Below are 23,527 nucleotides of genomic sequence, written 5' to 3'. Positions count from 1 at the left end.
AAATCACATTGATATCAGACTTTTTAAGAGCAATGATGCTTCATGCCAGAAAACAATTAGAGTAATGTAGTAGTCAAGAAAATAAGAGCTAAAAATTCAATAACTATCCAAACAAACATCAAAGTATAAAGGCCACAGAAAAACTGGTAAGATGGTCCTGTGAACTTTTCCTGGGAAATCTAGCAGAAAACAAGTGTTAGACAACCACAATACTTAAGAAATAATGTGAGAATTGGTGCTAAGATTAAATAAGTATTTATTCACCAAAGTAATAAATGATTACAAAGGGGACAGTATAGTAATGTAATTAATGGCTACTTGCTTTGCAAATATAGATTCAGCTCAACTATTAAAAATCAGAGAAGAATGAAGAAAGCATGTGGAAAGTAGAATAAGCTCACTAATTACCCTTCCTTGTTAGGAGTAAAAAAGATATTCCTGAAGTCAGAAGATGAGAGAGAGAGAGAGACAGAAGGAAGAAGAGATGGCTCAATAATTTTAGTATTATTCACAGTAAGGGTAAAAACTAAATAACGGAGGGAGGAAGAACAAAGAACAAACATATCACTTGAGAACTGATCAACTCAAGCTAAAGATAATGAACACACTGACAAAGTTCCAAGCCAGGTACTGTGGCGCAGCCCTGTAATCCCAGCACTTGGGAGGCAGAGGCAAGAGGTTTGCAGTTTCAAGGCCAGACTGGACCACACTCTTGTTTCAAAAAAAAAGGAGGAAAGTTTTGGCTACTGTGTAAAGTCTAGAACTGTCTAAAACAAATTCAGAAACATCAAGAGTAAGAAGATGGACAATAATCCCTCCACTGTATTGGTTAGCTGGCCTGGCTCTGAGACAAAATATTCAACACTTGCAACTGAAAGGAGGCACAGCTCAGTTTACCTCGGCTCACAGTTTCCGAGGTTTCAGTCCAGGTCACTGTCTCCAGGGTGAAACATCACAGCAGAAAGGTGTGATTGAGCAAGGTCACTCACGTCATGGTGCCCATGAGGCGGGGCCCAGGGAAAATGCACTGGCAAGAGAGACGCCCTCCAAAGGCACTCCCCGTCGACCTGCCCCCCAGCCCCCCCACCTCCCAACAGCACAGCCCGCTACGTACAGCGACAGACTCATCCACTGATGAGTACAGCACCCCCACAATCTAATCACCTCTCTGGGGGTGTCTTAATCCAGTCAAATTGACATTTAAAATTAAGTGGCACATCAGATAAACACAAATTTAAAAGATGGCAGGAGCTGTAACTCTGAAATCTGACAAGGTGGATTTATGGAAAGAAATCATAGAGAAAGAGTCATTTAAAAACAAAAGAATATTTTATAGCTTGATAAGAGTCCATGGGCGTCCATCGCTGTGAGTATGAGGCCAGCCTGGGCTACATGAGCAAGTTCAAGGCCAGCCTGCACTACATAGTAAGGCCTTGTCTCAGAAAACAGAATGAAACGAAACAAAACAAAACAAAACAAAAAGATGGGCTAGACTGTGGTGACAAGGAGACACAGGGTGTCCATTTAGAATGAAAGAGGAGGACAAACCATGCTTGGGTGCCTACTATAAGTCAAGCATTTTATACACATGCTCTCAATTCAATTATAATAATAACTGTGCAAGGCAAGGCTTGCGATTCTTATTTTATGGGGATTCTGAGGTTTAGGAACACTGACTTGCCCAAGAGTCAAGATTTTGAACTCAGTTTTACCTTGCTCTTTACCACTACACAATGTTATTTGTTGTTCTAAACAAAAACAAAAGAAAAAGAAGAAAGGAGGAGGAAGGAAGGAAGGGAGGGAGGGAGGGAGGGAGAGAGGAAGCGGGGGAGGGAAGGAGGGCGGGAGTTAGTACAAGCAAGAAAGGATACAGGTTTAAGGAAATACAGAGGGATAGGTATTTTAAAAGCATAACTGGGAAACCCTGGTGCTAGGAACTTGTATAAAAATATGAAGGAAAAGAATAAAGAATTATGAAAGCTAGCATCCACAGGGAGTTGTAAGTATATTGAAGAGGAAAGCAAGGAGGTCCTTACATGCCCTTCATTGTTCACTGCTTATTTTCCCCAGACCTGTGCTCATCACAGCCAAAATGTAAGAATATAATTAGACCCTCAGAAAAATATAAAAACCAATAGCTAGAAAAAATTCCAAATACATTACAACAAAGAAGGCAACATGTACCTTTTCTTCCTTTCTTCTCATTGGGAAGGGGAAGATTTTAAAGCTAGTAAAGTTCTAAAAAAAATTAGTTTTCAGTGTATAAGCATCAAGAGCTTAAAAGTTACTGCATAGGCTTTAGAAATTGATTTGTAGGAACAAAAACCTAGTTAACAAGATACCAAAAGTCATAATATAAAAATCTTCCAATTTTTCTTTCAAAAACTAAACCCTTGAAGTCCTCTGAAAATTCTTCTCCTTTTCTCTTTATCCAATTTTTATTTTATTCTTATCCCCAAGTTAGTCTTGAAACTTTCATGAGACACTCTACTGGATTATTTCTAGACGTTTAATTAGTTAGTAAGAATATCTGTCTCATTTATTTCAGCATATACTTACATGGAATGGTTCTCAGGTAGAGATTATCTCTGATCACTTGCTGCAGTTTGTGGTCAATTGATCCTTTTTGAAACTGAAGGCTCAGGTAATGCCGCAAATCTTTATTAATGACTTTGCCTACAAAAAAATAGAAAACAAAATTGTTGGATGTCCACTTAAGTATAAAACCTTGCGAGCTTTAAACCATTTAACTACTAAAAAGGAAAACTAAAAATAATACTAAAAGGAAGATATCACCAAATTATTATTATTACAGTACTATTATTAATTTATTTATGTGCAGTACTGGGAGTTGAACTTAGGACCATCACACTGAACTATATCCTCTGCCCCTCCCCCCTTTTAAATTTTTTTGGCGACAGGTTCTTGCTAAGTGCTAAATTACCCTGACTAGGTTCAAACTTGCAATCCTCCTGCTTCAGACACCCAGAGTGCTGAGATTATAGGCATGGGCCACTACACTTGGCTAGCACCAAATTATTATATGTGCTACAATTAAAATATGTACCTGAAATTCAATGTCAGTATAGTTTTACATAGGAGGAGAAGAAGGCATTGGCCACAGAATATGACAAATATCCAAAGTAATTTCATTTAGTTCCATGTCTTTAAATACCACCTATATAAAGCTTCCAAATTCATATCATGTCCCCACCCCTGACCTATCTCTACCAAGCTCCAAGCTCATCAAATTCATTCATCTATATTGCATTTATATTTGGAAATTTCAAACAAACACCTTAAATTTTAGACAGCCAAAACAAAACACTTACTTCTACCCTCCCACAATGTCTTCCTCTCCCCGTTTTCCCAGTCTTAGAAAACAATGGTACTATCGACTGGTGGAAAATCTTCAAATCTAGAAGGCATCCTTGATCTCTCCTTTTCCCTACGGTATCTGGATCTAACCCATTAGCAGCTTTGTCACTTGTATCTCCAGAATATAGTCCACTGCTCTCCACTTTGATTCATAATCTAAGCCTGCTAGGGATGGAACCGAGGGCCTTGTACATGCTGAAAAAGCACTCTACCTCTGAGCTGCAGCCCCAGTCTTCCCTGCATCCATGCTGGTCTCCTCCTGCATCCCCTATACAAACACACAGTATCTAGAGATTTAAAATGTAAACCAGGTCACTGTTACTGTTTTTACAGCCCTCTGAACTTTTCTTTTTTGAGATACTGCGGATTGAACCCAGGGTCTCTGCATTGAGCTATATACATTCCCAGCCCCTACTTTTTCATTTGAGACAGAATCTTGCTAAGTCACTAAGTTGCTACGTCACTAAGTCAGTAAGTCACTAAGGCTGGGATGGAACTTGAGGTACTTTTGCCTCAGCTTCCCAGAGTATTGGGATTTTTTGTTGCATTTGAAATAAAATCCAAACTCCCACTGAGGGTAGAAGGAAGCCCTGCATGTTCTGGCTCTGGTAATCTCTGATCTAGCTTCTTACTCTTCCCTCTCTCAAACTCTGTAACACAGTAATCATCTTTTTGCTCTTTGAAAAGGCCAAAACAGGGGCCTCATTCAGAGCCTTCTGCCTATCACTAGATGGAATGGTTCACTTTCTTGACTATATAGTGTGAATAAATAAGAGAATGAATAACTTCTTATTATTTTTAGGGAGAAGGAGAGATAAATAGAAAATACGAGGTGTCTCACAGAAATAATAAACAGGATTGTAAAAATCTCGTACCAGTGTATCTACAATAAGGGTTGAGCTTAATGAAAATCGATGCCCTTCAAACACTGTTTCATAAGACTTCAGATAAACAGAAGAGATCAAAGCTAAGGCAAAACAGATTATCTCTTTGAGTAAGAAATGACTAGGTGGGACAGAGAGAGAGCTCAGTGACACTGAGGTGTCACTGCCTGCCAAGCATGAGGTCCTGAGTTCGATTACCAGGACCAAAAAAAAAAAAAAGAAAAAGAAAAAAAGACTAGGTGATTAAAGTATATTCTTTGTATGATTTGGAACAAAATCCTTACAACAAGGTTAGATAAACTAAAAGGTTACTATCCATCAGTTCATTTCTAAGATTATTATTGTGCAATGTTACATTTCCAATCCTCTCTTTTGGTATTTCCTCCCACGTATGAATAAGCATAACCTATGTGGAAGGACATCAACATAAACAGGAAATCGGCGTTTCTAAAGTTCAGAGATAACATTCAGACCCTAGACAATATATACAAAACAAAATAACGCCTTCTGCTTTGCCAAAAAGAGATACTGAAGAAGGGGAAAATTTTTTTGATTAAAGGAAATCCACCTGAAAGACATTTGTAGAGATGAACATAAGAGAATCCTTGGTCTCAGAGTTTGCTTCTGTAGGCATTTAAGGATCACACAACCCAAGCCCAATATATAGAGAATCACATTACTTCATTCTTTACTGCCATTAGGCTACTTATTCACTGCTGGTAGAAGAAAAAACTTACTCATAATTAATACTGTATAATCTTACTGTTTACTGAACAAAAATTTACTCAATGAGTTTACAAAGTACTTTAAAATGTAAACAGTTTTTCAAATGTTTTGTAAACACTACACAAAAGTTTTGGTAGATTGCTATTGGTGCTTAGTGGATTTTTTTGCGGTACCAGGGATCAAACTCACAACCTTGTTCTTGCCAGGCAGGCGCTTATGCCCCTGAGCTATATCCCTAGCCCCGCTTAGTGGATTTTTGAACGGACAAAAAATACATCATTGCTTTTTCTCCATTTAAAATGATAATATAGGTTCCAATATCCAAAACGCTTGCGATCCAACATATTTTCAGGAAAATAATTTGGACAAATGACAACACCTATATAATTAAAGAGGCTATTGAATCAATACTTCTAACTCATGATGTCTTTTTTTAATTTAAAATTTTAAGATATCCATAAGTTACAGAGATGACTATAAAATTCTAAAAATCCAGACTGAATTTTAATCTACAAAAATAACAGTCATTAACTTAGACACATTTCAAAGATAAAGCCACATACAATCCTGGAGCACAAATTATATAGCATGATGGGCCTCTTAAGGGAAAATGGAGTTAAAACAACTCAATTCTTGTTTTAAGGGACTACGAGGTTTTAAGACTAGTTAAGTTAGAAAGAAAGAAAGCTCAATTTAAAGAATTACAATTATTATGGCTGGAACTGCACTGTTTTTACCCACAACTTCTATTAGGATTATATATAATGCCTCAATGAATAGTTATAAAGAAAAGGATGAGAAATAATTTTATAAAATACTAGATATTTTATTTAAAATAGCTCAGTGGTAGAGCTATTGCCTAGCATAACCAAGGCTCTGGGTTTGATCCCAAGCACTATAAAAAGTAAAAATTACATAAAATCTATAGCTATTAAAAATATTTCTTTGAGGTTGGAGACAAAATACTGTAAGCATAAAATATAAGTTATGATAATTTAATAACTATATGGGTTAACATTCTTTAAGATTAACAATTAATAATAAAATATGCTGGACATGTCAGTCATGGATTTCTCATCTCAAAATCCAAAAGAACCTTCCTAAGGGGACAGAATATTACGGTTCCCTCTGTTGTTATTTTCTGGTATTGGGGATTGAACCCAAGGCTTTTCCACTGAGCCACATCACTAACTTTTTTCTTTTTCTTTTTTTGAGGCAGGATCTCACTAAATGGTCCAGGCTGGGTCCAAACTTTCAATCCCCCCCACCTCAGCCTGGTATTACAGGCATGTATCACTTCTTTTTTTTTTTGTAGTATAAATATCCTGAATAGATGGATAACTATGGTATTACTGAAGGTCAGAAATACTAATTCAAAAAGATACTACTGAAAATATCTATTTACTAAACTTCTGCCTTTAGTTTATATTAGTTCACAGAAACACCATTTCAAGAGTATGGAAAACTGCCACTTGAGGTTAATGTAGTTGCTATTAAACAAACACACAGCTTGGCTGGAAAAGCCCATAACACATAAATACATGCACATACAAATTTCAACATACAAATCCTTAGTCAAAAGAACTCAGAATTGTAAATTCCTACCTTCTAAATATATGGAAATTAGTGTTTACCACCAGTTCTTTCTGAGGAATCAGTGTGCATAACAACTGGCTATTATTTGGATAAACCCTACGGCAGGATGCCACAGGGATGGCCACACAGACACCTGTAAGTTGGTCTAATTACCCACATTTCACAATCTATTTTACAAGGAAACTTTGTCAAATACTTGCTAAAGTCAAGATACAACATGTCTTACTATTTTCTAATCTAGTAATTACAAAACTGCAAAAAGAAAACAGTTTGGTATGTCTTGTTCTTCTGAATTCACAATGAATCACAGTATTTGTTATAATTATTATTTAAAATGTCCCCCAAAAGGCTCATTGTGTTGAGGGCTTGGTTGCCAGCTGATGAGCTTTCAAGAAGTGACTGGATTAGGAGGGATGTAACGTCATTAGTGGATTAGTCCACTGATGAGAGCTTAATCTGACGGCCTTACTGAGAGGTGATAGAAACTGGAAGTAGAGCCTAGGCAAAAGGAGTAGATGACGAGGCATGACCTGGAGACTGTATGTGTCGCCAGCTCTTTTTTCTCTGGTTCTTCCCCTTTGTTATGGTTTGTGCCTTGCTGTCCCCTCAAAGCCTCATGGAGTCATGGGGTGGGCTTCTACAGTTTATGATTGATCCATGGTCCAATGTTGTAATTATGGTGTGAGTGCTACATCCACTCTGGGGCAGGTAGCTTGCATACAATATAAAGGAGGGAAAGAGGCTTGCTCTTCCTTCCTCCTCCTCCCTTTTTGCTCTTGCTGCTTTTGCTGTCTTCTGCCACCATGAACTGCTGCCCTCTGCCATGTGCCATTCTGCCTTAGAGCCAGCCAAGAGCCAAGTATGGACTAAAATGTCCACAGTGAGCTAAATAAACCTTTCCTTCCTCTCCAAAAATTTACATTTGAAAAAATAATCTCTTCAAATTTTGCTACAGATTAGTTTATGTTAGGAAACTGGGCTTGAGTTTTCACAATCTATATTTCTGCTTTCAGGAAAGTGGGGCATTTGTCTCTCTCCAGCCTTTTGGTACTTCCTAAGTTATCCATGGTTTTGTGCAAAGTGCTAACAGTAACCCTGAAACTTGAAAGGAGTCTCTTCAGTTCCTGGTAGGCAATTCTTCTGAATCTTGAAAATTTAAATTCATTTAAACTGATACTCTTACTATCTTATCTTTTAATGGTTTAATTTCTCCTGATTCAGGTTGATTATCTTACTTCTTACTATTGGAAAAGTAATTCTGGTATTTCAAAATTATACTAGCAGCAAAATAGAAAAGGCATAGATCTGTAAACAGCAACCAATAAGATTATCTTCTTCAGACAGTGAACCTCTTCCTTCTTGTTGCTCTTGCTCTAAACAAATTTAAATGCTCTTTCTGATTTCAGAAGCATCTTAGCTTCTTTTGAGCTTTGGCCTTTAAAAAGAACATTCTTACAGTTTGTTTCTTAAAGTCTATCTAGCATTATTAAACTGTGATGGTAACGTACTCCTTTCCTCTATTAACCACATGGATCCCTTAAGAAACCTCAGCTTTTCACAGAATTCTGTACATACATAAGAATTTCTATGTACAATTTTTCTTTGAGAACTCTATAGTCCTGGGACCATACTTACTGATGCTCTAAACTCTTTGTGACAGGATTTCACTATGCAGACCAGGCTGGCCCTGAACTCGCAATTTAGAACAGCAGTGTATTTTACTGCTTCCTCGATCTCCTGAACTCTACAGCAGCATGGGAAAGCTCCATGAATGTGGTGAGAAATACATACATGAGCTGAAAGCCTTGGCTCAGGGTGAAGGGTTCCTAAAAGAAATAAAGCATGTCCCAGTTCTCCTTACTGTGATATCTGGAAGACAACCTGGTGACCTCCTCTAAAACACTGTTCAATAAAGCTCACAACACAATTTATGTCACTAAGTACAGCAGTTGTTTCCCATTAGACCTACATTCAGAACAGCAGTGTATCTTATTGCCTCCTCTACCCCTTGAACTCTACAGCAGTAAGGGAAGGCTCCATGAACGTGGAGAGGAAGTTCCTAAAAGAAATAAAGCAAACTGTATTCTACTTATTTGTGTATATCAGTCACCTTTCCATTGTCAGAACAAATACTGACATAACATAACTTAAAGGAATTTTTAATCCACATTTTCAATTCATGGTCAGCTGGCTCCAAGGCAGAAATACCATGGCAGAAGAGAATGATGGAGGATAGAGCTCACCTCACAGCAGCCAGGAAGCAGCGTGAGCAGGAGCTGAGATGAAGATGAGACAGGATACACCCTTCCAAGGCATGTCCTAAGACCCACTCCCTCCAAATAGACTGCGCCTCCTAACAAACCATTCACCTACAAATTCATCAGTGGGTTACTCCAGGATGAGGTTAGTACCCTCACCAACCAATTACCTCTCTTGACATCTCTTATTCCAATCAAACTGACAGTCAAGATGAACTGCTACATTTGAAACATAACCTGTACTTACAAGGCTTTTCTATATATTCAGTACCTAAATATTTCACAGTAAAATCTATAGTACAGAAGTTATTAAAAATACCTCATGCATTCTTATGCCTAAGTGCTTGTGAGCTACCCGGAGGCCAAAGCCTTGTTTAGTCCTAGTATCTGCCATAAACAGTGAGTGAATCAGCTTAATTTTGTATTTCCAATTGTTCATTCAAACTTTTCCATCCTTGAATATATAAAATTTAAGAAGCCAGTAAGCATTTAACTGATAAAGTAGACATGGGTTTAACAGTTGATATATAACTACTACGTCTTAAACAATGAAACTGATTTTGACTGTTAAAATGCTACAATAAATTCATTAAAGTAGCAAGCTTTCACACATCTTTAAAAGTACTTTTTAAAAAATTATAGTTCATATCCTAATGCCTCAAACTCTGGCCCTTATTTATCAACATTCTGAAATGTATTCACAAAATGGTATCTGGCCTGAAATACAAAATAAGGCCAAGTTAACCATCTGAAATTTTTGTTTTCTGGCTCCACTCAGGATAACAAGTCTGCAGCAGGAGAAAAAGCCAACCTGAAAAGAACAGGAAACAGAGAATATTGATGACTAGGACTGTTACTTTAGAATTATTATTAACATATATACTCATGCTGTATGTTTTAACTCACTCACGATGACAACCTTTGAGGTAGGTATTATTATCATCCCCATTTTATGGATAAGAAGTTAAGGAATATCAAGCTTAAGCAAGTTGGCCAAGGTTACACTGTAATAAGTGGCAGACTTGGCATGTGAATCCATCAACCTGGTTTCAGAACCTTCACTGTAAACACTGTAAGCACTGTGCTAGAATGTCTTTCTCTGTATATAGGAATATGTGAGTCTTTGGATAATTTTTTTTTTGTGCATAAGGTTTTAGAGTACAAGGTTGCTCTTTTACAAGAACCTGCTTTTCAGTGAAACAGTTATATCTAGTCATTTCTAAGTCCTGAGTAGTAGGCACTTGAGAATAAAATAGTGAATGAGAAAAAACTTGATCAGAATTTAAACATTCAGAAGGCCAGACATGGTGGGGCACACCTGTAATCCTAATTATTTGGGAAGATGAGCCAGCAGGATCACAAGTTCAAGGCCAGCCTGGGCAACTTACCAAGATCCTGTCTCAAAATAAAAAAATGAAGAGAGCTGGGGATGTAGCTCAGTGGTAGAGCGCTGCTGGGTTTGATGTCCAACAACCTCCCCTCAACACACACACACAGCCTCAAAGGAAAGATGAATACTGATGAAGACATTTCAAACATATTACAAAAAAGAAGTAGAGCACTGTGGAAATCTATAACCTTGATCCTAACTCTGAAGCTGGAACTTGAAAGCAAAATAGGTGCTAGGTAGGCATTAAGGGGATAGGGAAACTGTGGTAGAGGGGGTAAGACATACACAGGAACTTATTTGATGTGAGAAAGAAAAGTGGAGAGAAGGAATGAAAAATATCCATTATAACTGGCTCTGACAAAGTGGGAAGCGTTCACATGGCTGAAACAAACGGTTCCAGGGACCAGCCCTGAGTAGAACCTTGTAACAGTACAGTAATTCAAAAATATCAAGGAGCTCACGTCTGATAGCAAAGCCTTTTCAGAAAACAGCTTGTTGCTAGACACAGGTACAAGTCTCTCAGTCCTGCTTTTCAATCCTGGCCTTCCTTCTAGCCATCACACCTCAGTGAAAGGAGTCACTGGTGAGGAGGTAATACGCTATTTTTCACAACCATTAGGCTATAACTACTTGTTAGATCTTTCTTGCATATCTCTGTCTTCCTGAGAAACCACTTTGAAAATACCACCATGTGTTACAGCAGCCAATGATATTTTCCTACTAATCTGTCCATAACTCTTTAATACTTGTATTGTTCCTATACAATTTCATAAATGGATGTATGTTTATTACTACAACAACCATTGAAAAAAGTTAATGATTATTCAATAGGTCACTCATGTATAGCTCTATTTATTTTCTTTAGAAGCCACTTTGAAGATACCAAAGTATAGTACAACAACCACTGACAATAACCTACCACTTCTGTCTGTAACTCACTATTATTTGTCTATTTGTTTTCCTGAGAAACTATCTTGTAGATAACAATATGTAAAACAACCACCATTGATAATTTCCTACCACTTTGTTTGTAATTCAGTAAGCTCTCCTATTACTATGTTATCTTTCTTTTACTCTTTAAAATAAAAAAAAAGCCTTTCATAATTGCTACAAACTAACAACTATGGACACATTCTTTCTAGCTACCTCTAGCTCTATATTTATCATCAAATGCCATTCATGATTTCTATTCTACCTGTAAAAGTGTATCTAAGCTTATTCCTTCAGAAGGCCTACATCTCTATACAATCTAAGTATGTCACTCATTATAGGCAAGTAAGAAACTTAATGAATTTTAAAATAATTTATATAATTAAATTTTTGTTCAGCCCCAAGTGTGAAAAACATTAAATACTCTGGAATCTCTTGAGCCATTTCAGTTTTTTAAGCAAATCAGTTTTTACTACTCTCCCAACTTAGTTTGAAGAAACACACGAAGCAGCGAGGCAATGCTGTCATCTTCTGCATTATACTGCAGCCACTTCTCACTAGTCAGAAGTCTCCTGCTAACAGGAGCCACGTTCTCTGTCTATACCACTAATTACAGCAACAGTGCATGTAAAGTGGGAGCATCCGCTCTCCACAGGCTCCTGGAAGCAGCCATTGGAAATTCATTTAGTTAAATTTCATCTACTGCTCTTGCTTCCATATTGGTCAGCTTTAAGGTCAAGTGTACTTCTGCACATGTGTGTCCCTAAAAAAGTTTTTTCCCTCTCCCTCCTTTCTTTCCTTCATCTTCGCATTGTTTCCCTGTCTACTTCACTTATTATTCTTTAATGCACTTACAATCAGAAGAACTGGAAGCCTTGCTAGAGAAAGAACTTTTTGGTTTAATTAGTCTACCACCTGGAAAAATACCTGAATTCTATTGAACTGAAAGTACCCATTCTTAAAAGTCCATTACTGAGTACAATTCCACATTAATGCAGCACTAAAATTTCTTCATAATTTTCTGAAATTATCTATAAACAAGTCTCATCATTATGCTGTATTTTTATGGTCTTTATTTGCTTAAATAAAGCAAGTATTTCTATATATGATGTATTTACAAATAACAATAACTTTTCTGGAAAACTCTCAGACAAGTGACTGGGGATGACATACAGAGAGAAAGAGTTGGTGCCCCAGATAGAAATGCTGTTCTACTATACATATGTATTCTCATTTGCAGGCAACTAGAGCTGGCTTGTTAACTCCCTGCCCTTGCGTGCCCTCCGCACCCGACTGTTTCCCACACTGGTTTCGGTTCTGTGTCTACTCTCCCTGGTGCCTCACAGCCCTGTGTACATATAAATACTGTCAGGGCGAGAGGCCTGCACGCCAACCACTTGCCCACCTGCTCTTTGAAGCCAAGACCCAAGGCTCTGGGGTCTACCTGTGGAAGGTCCTCCACTCACTACTCCCCCACGCTAGTTCTAACCATGAACAGTGGGGTGCACATCTGCTTCCCTCACTGGATCCTAAGCGGGCGAGCTAAGAAGGGAGGAGAGAGCCGGGGTGGGCAGGGAGAGAGACAGCGAGAGAGAGAATGTGTGTGTGTAGCCAGCAGTCATGCTTTGTTCATCTCTGAACTCTCTAAACTATCTAACATAGTGCTAAATACTCATTCTAAACATACAAAATGTTATTCTAAATAATGTGACTGCTGCGCTGTCAGAGTTTTTAACTGAATTCATCTTAGACACTACTATAATCCCCTAAGACTCAAATCCTTTAAGTAGCACTAAAAGCAACATTCAGTAGTCTGATATATGTACACATTGTAGTCAAATGCTTATGATATAAATGAAAAAAGCAGGTTACAAACAGCACTATTCATTGTGAACTCAAAGTGAACTACATCTGAAGATACACAAATTTTTAAAATGTAAGGGCACACATAAAACAAACTCATACTTTTTTGGAGGGGATGGTTGAGCAAGGGTGTCGCTATGTAGTTGAGGCTGGCCTCAAACTCATGGCAATTCTTCTCCTTCAGCCTCCAGAGTGCTGGGATCACAGGAGTGTGCCACCATGCCCACCTTAAACTCATACTTAAATATGACCATACTTAAAGTATCACTCTAAGGTATAGGTACTAGGTGTTTTTAAAAACTTCTTTAAAACCCTTTTTCTTCAGTTTTCCTAATTTCAAAGGTGAAAAACTATTATCATGAGAAAAATTTTTCACAAATTAGAAATCATATTTTCAAAATCTGCCCTTCAAAGATCATCAGAAAAAGGAAATCTGACCTAACAGATCATCATGACAAAAAATTTGCAAAAGTTGTACATCAATCTGACAATTTTAGTGTAAGCTTTCTTTTAGTAATTCATCAAGCAGCCATTTTTCTCTTGTAATTGAAACTCTCAACTGATAAGCTATAGAACTAAAATCTACATTTCAAAATAAGATGAAAATCACTTTAGGTAAGGTACAACAAAGTAATATAAATTTCCTTTTAAAACTCCTATTTTAGTGAGATGGAAACTTAGTACAATGGAAACTTCCTAGCAAAACAGAGTAGAAACGAGGAATAAATCATCAAAATTGGTTCCTTTTCTAAACTTTTTGATGGGATTATGTAGATTTAGGGTTGCTTTTAAAAAAAAAAAAAAAACACAACAAGCCTAGTATTTTAAAAGCGCGACACCAAGGCTATTTACAACTTTTTCTTTGTGACACCCACTTCAGGAATTATTAGCAAACCTGTCATAATACCAGATAACCAATGTCTGGTTGGCATACCAATAACTGAATCACAGTAATAACACTTCATCTTTTTGACAGGAGGGTACAAAGCTATCTATTATGCCCTGTTATTTTCCTTGAAAACAGAATAATGGGGTTCAGTAGTCTTTGCAAATCAAACTTACATGCTTCAACAGAAGGAGAAGACGAACTGGAAGATCTCTTACCACTATTTCACTACAACAGCTGATAAAGGGATAGATGAAAGAAAATACAGATATATTTGATTACCATGCATACCCAGAAAAAAATGACCATTAAGAAGTCACACTGTATTTTAAGAGGATTCATTATGTAAATAATCTCAACCTCCGAGTTCAGAAACTAGGTTGAGAAAGTAGTAATTATCCACTATTATAGGAATAATTTAATGGTGTCTCTACCTCTGGTAGTTTTTTAGAAACAGATATTTATGCTAATCCTTAGAAATTTTCTAAAGTAGATAGTTAAGTGACCTAAAAATTGTATTTCACATCAAACTAATTTGACTCTGGGGAGAATCAACATTTATTCAATAAACAAAATAATTTAAGTATTTTCACATTTCCATTTCTAATCTCTATGTTCAGTCAACACATTTAAAAGGACTTTTTATTATGCTTATAAAATATGGTTATGTAAAACATAGTATCAAGAACCAGCGGAGAGTCTTTTAGGCAACATGACCATGTAAGTCACTTTTACAAAAAGCTCTCTCTCCATCCCAGAACAAAATGAGGAGACACAATCAAAACACAAGAAGAGAAGAAAGTTAACCTCTATCCATACTCTGCCCAAGTATAAGTTCCAAAAAATACAAACAATTTGGTCTACACTGAGAGAATGCTAGAAATAACATGCAATTCTCTGGTCCACAAGCCCAGCATAATTTGCAGGCTCTGGAAGCCAAAAAAAAAAAAAAAAAATTGGGAGGCCACACTGACACCCCCAACTTATTGTATGAGTTCTGAGAGGGCAGAGCAGGACTGAAGGAAGAACTCCTTGGGGAATTTTCCGCCAAGGTTCTTCACTGGAAGTATGTACAGTTAGCAAAGCTACTTCAAAGTACAGACCAGAGTAACTGAGAGGAGAATGATAAATGTTGATCTACAGATCAAAAGGTATATAAACTGAAACGGGGTGACCATAATTCGCCATCAGCTCACCCTACAGCAAAGAGAACCAAATGAAACTACTACATCCCCACATTTCTAATCCGCAGGAGACGGAGACAGAAATACAGGGAATGGAAGTACCCTATATGTAGCTGCTCTTGGGTCTAGGTTCTTCCCTAGGATCTACCTCATCAGACATCTGAATAAACAGAGCCCATACGCAATCCACAACAGGCTGAAGGGTCCATGTGCTAATGGTAAGAGCCAAATGGAACCAGGACACACTGGAAAGGTAGTCAAGAAATAACACTGACAGCCTTTAAGCAAATGAAACATTAGATTGGCATATTAAAAATGTAACTCTGTAGAGAACATACAAGAGAGGAGGCCAAGAATAGGTATGGGGGATACACTCAAAAGTGAGAGCCTCAGTCCACATGACAGATGTTTTAGATACATAATGATATTACAGAAAGAAAATTTGAGAGAATGAGATTTAACACCCAAAACTATCCTTAGATGAGAAAGCTATCTTACACTTGAACCTTAAAAAATATCAGATTAAAGAAGGATCCACAAATTATTTTATTTTGAAAAAGCACAAATTTGAAGAGCACAAAACCAGTAACTGTTTCAATAGATAATCTGATACAGCTGGTAAGAGAAGGAAAAAGGAAGAAGAAGAGGGAGAGGAGGAGGAGAAGCAGTAGCAGCAACAAAGTGAGATGTAGAAATTATTCCTTGTAGTATAACTTCACAATTGATTGTGTTAGATACCACTGCCCAGCAATCTTTCAATGATTCCTTCAAAAAGGTGATTTGGTGCATGCTTAGGTTATGGGAGCATGAATATATACAGAAGGTTGGGGTAAACAATTCTGTACAGACTTATATTACTACATATTTCAAGTGAGCTGGAATGAAGGTGGAGATGATCTAGAAAAATGTGTCATTCAAGTATTGACAAAACATCAAAGAAATAAATGAAAGAATTTAAACAATTTTTTCATAAAACAGTGAGCAAAGCAGTATTTCTAAATTATTTTAAGTATATGCTTAAATTAGGAAGCAGAAGCAGAAATCTAATTATATCCTTAAAAGTTTAGATTTATACTTTCTAAACAAAAAGACATTTTCAAAAATATGCCTTTTAAAAATTGTGATATAGCTTAAGAGTAGAAGAGATCTGAAATTAGGGAGTCTTCAGCTCATGGACAGTAACTGACAAAAATTTATGTGGGGCAAGAAGTAGTTTCATGCACTACTAATGGGGTATAAGTTGCTACCACTCTCGCAATATCTACATTCACAACACATTCTTGCATGCTGTCTGAAAAAGAGCTGTATAGAGGTAACGTTCACACAAATGAAAATATGTATGATGAATGTTTATCACATCATTATTTATAAGGAAATTAAACATCCACACATGGGTAATGATGACTAACAAGAAAAAATAAAACACATATCTTTGATTATTGATACACAATGATATCTAAACATACTGTTGAGCAAAAAAACAAACAAACAAACAAACAAAAAACACCACTGCAGAACAACATTAGCTCACAGTGCCATTTATGAAGCTGGTATGTACATTTCTCATGGATGTATGCAAAAATATATTCCTGAGAGGTAAGATACTTAAGAATTTTTACTCTCATTTTCAATACTGAGTTTAAAAAAACCCCAAACACATCATTTTCTAGAAATTAATAAGGCCTCCCTCCTTTTTCTTAAATGTTTAAGAATTAGAACACAAAATGAACTTGGAGGTGAGCTATTAAACCAGGAGAGGAAGACCACCTTGGTTGAATACAGCTGGCTTTCAAATTTTAGTACCATATGCTGCTAAAGCCGGGCACCATTCCAGGCTTCAGACTAAAGAAATTAGGCTATAGAAGTCAGTCCTGCTTGACCTACATCTGTAATCAGACTACTGAAATGAACAATGACCTTTCACAGGTCACTTTCAGAAATGGTTCCTGATCCCAGACTGAAGGATAAAATACAGTATAAAGTAATTTAGGGTAGGTTACTGTAAGACTATTTCTTAAGACTTAGTAAATTATGTACAAGAAAACACAAACAGAAGACTCCAATAAAAATACAACCCCAAAAAGAGGAGAAAAAAGCAGACCATATGATAGAGGTTAACCTCTCCCTTAAATAAAACATGAGAGTAATAAAACACCAGGCATTTGTGCTGGCTATTGGGGACATAAAAAAAAAATCACAAAGTAGTACCTACCCTGGTTTATAGTATCATAGACAAGTATAAATAACTACAAAACGCAGTTAAGAAGTATGTTCAAGGTTCACAGCAGCATGTACCCAAGAGAAAACTGTATCCTGTGGGCGTGGTCAGATAACACAGGTGGAAGGGTGGGCGGGAAGGATGGGATGCAGAGCACTGTGGGCCTTCTGGACAGGGGAACGGATTGCTGGGTGGCATGGGGGCAGATTTGTAAATAATGCTGGCAATAACATGGGCTATAGAGATGAGGAGAATAGTGCTGGGGCACTAAAACCAGAACTGTATAAGTTTAGTCATACCCAATTAATATGGGGGTAGCAGTACACCAGCAATCAGCACAGCAGAAAACTGGACTGGTGAAGCAGGAAGCAGATCCAAGAACCACTAAAATAAGGCAAGAGGATTACAAGTTCCAGCCCAGCCTGGGCAACTTAATAAGATCCAATCTAAAAATAAAAAATAATAATTAAAAGGTGGGGCATATGGATGTAGTTTAGTGGAAAGGCCCTGTATTCAACTGCCAGTATCACCACCTCCCAAGTCTGTTGCTAATTTCAAGTACAGAGGGACAGCAACTCTTTTGAGCTCCTCAAAAATGCTGACATAAGTTCCATTACTACACTGTATTCCTTTATTACAGACATTATAAGGCATATTTACAATTCACATACTTGGTAGTAAGTTTCTAAACTCACCAATCAGTAAAATGGTTCCCAACTTACAATGGATGATTTAGGATTTTCAACTTCTTAATAACAGGAAAGCAATGCCATTCATTAAAAACCAATTTTAAATTGTGATCTTTTCCCAGGCTAGTGATATGCAGTGTGATTCTCTCTTGTGATGCCTGGCAGGGGCAGTGAGCCAGAGCTCCCAGCCAGCCACCAAACGCAAGGGTAAGTAACAGACATGCCAGTCTCATGCGCAGCTAAGCTACGCTGTTCAGGAGCTTAGGTGTAAAGTGCATTATTTACCCATGACATTTCCAACTTATGATGGGTTTATATAGTTCAAAAAGCACCTGTAATATAATAAATTTCACTTTAACTTCAGTTAACAACAGATAGGTTAAAATTGAATTCAAAATTAAAATCAAGCCCATTTTTTCTGCTCCTAAAGAATACTTTTGTATTTAAAAGAGAAACAAGCAGACTAAAAACCATTATGGAAGAGGAAATTATTCTTAGTGATCAGGATTTTCAAAGAAGCAGATGCCATTACTTTAGAAGAGATCCTAAGAATAAAAAAATTGGCAAATAATTATATAGTTGCTAGTAAGAAGATTATGGGTGACTATGCCTGGTCTTTAACTTTGTGTCTTAAGTGTTGTTACTATTTTTATAATTTAAAAATACAAAAAATATAAACATGTATGTATACTTTATAAATTAAAAATATATAATTATTTCTATATAAATCAAAAGAGCATATATAGACATAAAAACAAAGTTTAATGCTCAGCTTTGTTTTCAGGAAACTGTTTATACATATACAATAAAAACTGAAGTAGAGTGTGGTGGTACATACTTATAATTCCAGCTACTCAGAAGGCTGAGGCAGGAGGATCCAAGCTCAAGCCCAGCCTGGGCAACTTAGCAATTTAGGAAGACCCTGTTTCAAAACAGAAACAGGGCAAGGATGTGGGTGAGTGTGAAGGCCCTGGGTTCAATCCTCAGTATCACAAAAAAGAAAAAAAAATGATGATGATGATGAATAACTGAGATACAAAAATCACTTTTGTCCTATAAAAATGAAATATGCCATTTTCTTACAAAGCATGAATATCCTTTAAGCAGTAAGGTTTTGTCTGTGTAATAACTACTTTAATTACTTAGTCAAGTCAGTGAAGAAACCTATGTGAATGATTTATTGGTTAAATCAATGATTTGTAACTGGGCCATAATCATACACCTGTTGTTGTGTAAGAGTATATTATAAAATTTAAAATAACCACTGATGATGTTTCCTTTCACTTTATAGCAACATTTTTAAAAACTGAGAATAGCATACCTTTGAAGAGGTTTCATGAAAACATTCAGTGTATAAAAACAGATAGGCCTGCAAAGTCCAATTTGAAAAGCTTTACTTCACCAATCATAGGTTTCTCAGTTTATATATATGAGGTTGTTCTTGTTCTTCAGTGTGGGTGTAACATGCAATTTTATAGGGGCAAACTGAATTCTTTTACTACTATGTTGTGTATTAAGCTCCCCATAAATATAGTCAATTTAGAAAAAAATGGTGCTTGGCTTTTTTTTCCAATACAATTTCTGTTTATATATATCTCCTTTTTTATAAATTAAAGAGTGAAGGAAAATGTCCTCAGAAAAACTAGCAAAATAAATGACTAGGAAGTTCATCGAAAAAGAAATGTAATGACCTTTGAATTCATAAGAAGATATTTGCCATTGCTCATTAGATAAACATTAACCGAAACAACAAGGTGCTGTTTCTCACACATCAGACCAAAGAGTCAATAATACTCCCCTGGGAGGAGCAGGGAAACACAGGCGTTCTTATGCTTGCTGGGGGTGCAGTGGCATGACCACCTCACCTGCCCACCTTAAGGGGGTGCAGTGTTCATAGAGAATTTAAGAGTTGATCAGCTTTGTATGAGTGCATGTCAGCAAATCTAAACAATGTCAATGACTAAATTCTCCCTAAAAAAAAAAAACTTTTGTGTTCTAAACTCTAAATAATTGTTACAGTGACTGTTGAGTTTCAATGTCATGTGTGTAAGTTTCACATTGGCATTTTTTATTACTTATTTCTCAACTCAATTATATACAGGGGTTAATGTGGAGAACTCCCAGTTTGGCTTCTAATACACATGAATTCAGTTAAACATTCATTTCAGAAGTTCATTGTGTAATGTTTTGAAATCATTCAAGCTTCCTTTGAGCACAGTTTAATAATGTAACACACATAATCCTACAATTAAACAACAGATCCAAATAAACAAAACAGATGTATATTATTTCTCTTTTCTAGGTTACTTCCCCCCTCCCCGTGCAAGTTTTAGATGAGTTAATCAGTCACAACAATACTTTCAGATAGCCAGAACCAGCTGTCAACAATAAACAGTGAAAACACAAAAACGTTAAACCTATTTAAAGAACAGTACATGGAAACAGTAGTTAAGATAATTAACTATACAACAATAAAATGTAAGGAAATAGGCATTTACACAGAAAAAAAATAATAAAATTTGTTGACTGTCAGAGAGAGACAACTAAAGATGATGCATTTGCATTCCAAGTAGAAACTAAAAGGGAAATGTTTCTCCAAGTAACTAGTTAGGTTATAAACTAGTGGATCAGGTAGCATCCATGTTCACCATGATTTAGTCATTTTCTGGATTTTGCAAAAAAAGAAAAAAGTTTAGAAGTTTTTTAAAAGACCAAATGTAAGTTTAATTTTCTGGTGAAGATATTTTAGTAAATATTTTCTGTAATGTAATATTTACATTTTTATTTTTGCTAGAATGATCATATATTTGACACTGTATCAAAGAAAACGTAATATTTACATCTATTTCTACAATAATTACTATTGAAAACAATTCTGTCATACAGAGGAGGAATGTATGAAATAAACTGCCTGCCTCAGGCATCAAATATACTCGGTATGCTACTGAGGAGCACAAAATGATACAATCAGTGTGGAAGGGCCGGGGATATAGCTCAGCGGTACAAGCGCCTGCCTAGCAAGTGCAAGGTCCCGAGTTTGATTCCTGGTACAAAAAAAAAAAATCAGTGTGGAAGGTACACTAAGGAGAATTAGAGATACAGCGACTGCTAGAGAGGAAATATCTGTGTGCTCCTCTTACTCCTAAATTCATATGCTGAAAGCTAATCCCCAGGGTAATGGTATTAGGAGGTATGGCCTTTAAGGAGGTGATTAGATCATGAAAATAAGCCCTGGTGAATGGGATTAGTACCCATACAGAAGAGACCCCTGAGAGCTCCCTCACTCTTCTGCCAGGTGAGGATATAGCAAAAAGGCAGTCTTCGTGAACAAGGAAGTCGGTCCTCACCAGGCATCCCATCTGCCAGCTCTCTGATCTTTGATTTCTCAGCCTCCATGTGTGAGAAATAAATGTTATTTGAGCTGTCCAGTCTATGGTATCTTTCTTATGTATCCTTAATGGACTAAGATAGTTACATAATAACACACAGAAACAACAGGAGATTAAGAAAGGAGTTAATAAAAATGGTTACCATAGTGGGGGTAGTGAAAGGAGTAAGGCAGAAGGTAGAGACAGGAAATAAGCAAAACTTCTCTAAGTACATTTTACAACTGCATAGTTTGGAATCTGAACCAACAAGTGTTTTATACATTTAAGAAAATACAGTCAGTGAAAGATCTCAATGAGCAAACTTTATCTGAAAACAAGCAGATATGAACTTAACTGCATACCATTAGTAATACAACCACAAGAAAAGAACAATACAAAAAGTACTTCAAGTCCCTTTTGAACAAAGTACTATGACTTATATTTGCATCAGGATATATTTGAAGGACAATAAAAACTGCAAAAAAAAAAAAACCCTTTAAATTCACATAATGGTTGTTTAATATTGGATTTTGTAATTCTGAACCTATTTTATTTGTTCTGTAGATAGTTAATACAATTAAGAACCAGGATGCCCAGTGGAAGAAAAAACATACAGTATAAAATTTAGTGTTAATCTGCATAGGCATCAAGGTGAACCCATGACTAAAAATATATGCATTTATATAAATATAATGAGAAACACACGTCCTAATTATACCCTCTCGCAGTAATAACGTACCAATACCAGTGAATATCTCTAGTGCCCAAAGGGCGCTGTGGATAAACCACTGGCTCCAAGTCTGAGCTGGGGAAAGAAAAGGGAGCCCAGTCAGTGCCATGCACCTCTCAGAGCTTCCCATGGTACAAAGTGCCCATTGTGGCATGCATGCCACAGGGTCACCACCACTGGCCTAGATCATTACATTTTTCTAGAAAGTAAAGAATCAAAGACTAAAGAGGCTGTCAAAGGTAACTGAACTAACTTCAGAGGCTCACATCAGCCATTTGAGAGACTCTGAACATCAAAAACAATAATGATTATAACTGATTATAATAAGGCACATAAATAATCCTCCATGAGTTTATATGACACTCTAGAGAGGGGAGATCAAAGGAGGTCCACCAGTCCACCAGTGATGGGGACTAAAATACCAAACTTCTCCTCAAAACTTCTAATTAAAAGAAAAGACTTTAGCACTGGTGGAAATAGGTGGTGTTCACTTCTAGCCAAAGAGAAAACTTTTCCTTAACCAATAGCTAATAGTGTGGAAGGAATGACTGAATTAGCAACCCCAAGAAAATGATTAATCCATGCAAGAATCATCAATAGATGCTAAACTATTTGGTATGAAGATTACTCATTACTTTCAAATGGAAAAAGTATATTATTGCTCACAACAGATCAAATTTAATATATACTGTTAATACTGTACAATAGTATTGTTAATACTGTACAATAGTATTGTTAATACAATATTGTTAATTGACAATCTGACAATCTCAGGATACAATATAATGTAACATACAGAGTACCACTTATCATGTATTTTTGCCAAAAATGTCTAACTTGAAGAGCATCGAGCCTAAGATCTATGTCCTAGCTTATAGGAATTACAAAGGATACAGGAATACTTTGTATAATAAGAAGTTGAAAATATGGAATTCTTTAGTAACACAATATTAAGTAATTCTAGCAATATGCACTTAAATAGGACACAATGTACATACAAAAAGACTTAAGAACTCTTTCTATTCTCTGCCATTCTGCCACTCAGGAATCAATTTTATAGCTTACTTCCCTCAGAGTAAAATGGGGAAGAACTCAGCAGTATCTTCTCCATGTTAGCAAAGTGACATCTCTGCAGTTCTGCCAAGGAATTTTCTTTCATCGGATTGCCTACTTTACCTCAGCCCAGCTAGTGTAAAGTTGTAAATATAAAGTAGTAAAATTGTAATGAATGTCCAAGTATCTTCTAAACCTTCCACTTGGCCCCAAGATTTATACTGTGGCTTTTTTTACTTTTCATTGATATATAATAACTGTGTATATCTGAGGTACAATATGACGCTTTGATATATGCATATATTTTATAATAGTTAAATCAGAGTAATTAGCATATGTTATGGTTTATGTCTGTGTGTCCCCCCAAAGCCTCA

The 23,527-nt window shown here is 36.5% G+C and overlaps 1 protein-coding gene across 1 annotated transcript in view; it reads right to left on the bottom strand.

Moving 5' to 3' along the window:
• Positions 1-23,527, bottom strand: part of Magi3 (membrane associated guanylate kinase, WW and PDZ domain containing 3) — a gene marked incomplete at its 5' end in the record, with an annotated part of 238,408 nt that overhangs the window by 91,542 nt on the left and 123,339 nt on the right. The window contains 1 exon segment of the mRNA XM_005388980.2: positions 2,560-2,676. Within this exon segment, the coding sequence (XP_005389037.1) occupies positions 2,560-2,676 (117 nt within the window).

Source organism: Chinchilla lanigera, unplaced genomic scaffold, assembly GCF_000276665.1.
Source record: "Chinchilla lanigera isolate Chin_1 unplaced genomic scaffold, ChiLan1.0 scaffold00034, whole genome shotgun sequence".
Taxonomy (NCBI): Eukaryota; Metazoa; Chordata; class Mammalia; order Rodentia; family Chinchillidae; genus Chinchilla; species Chinchilla lanigera.
Note: the sequence above shows the minus strand (reverse complement) of the source record. Positions and strands in the feature narration are given on the sequence as shown.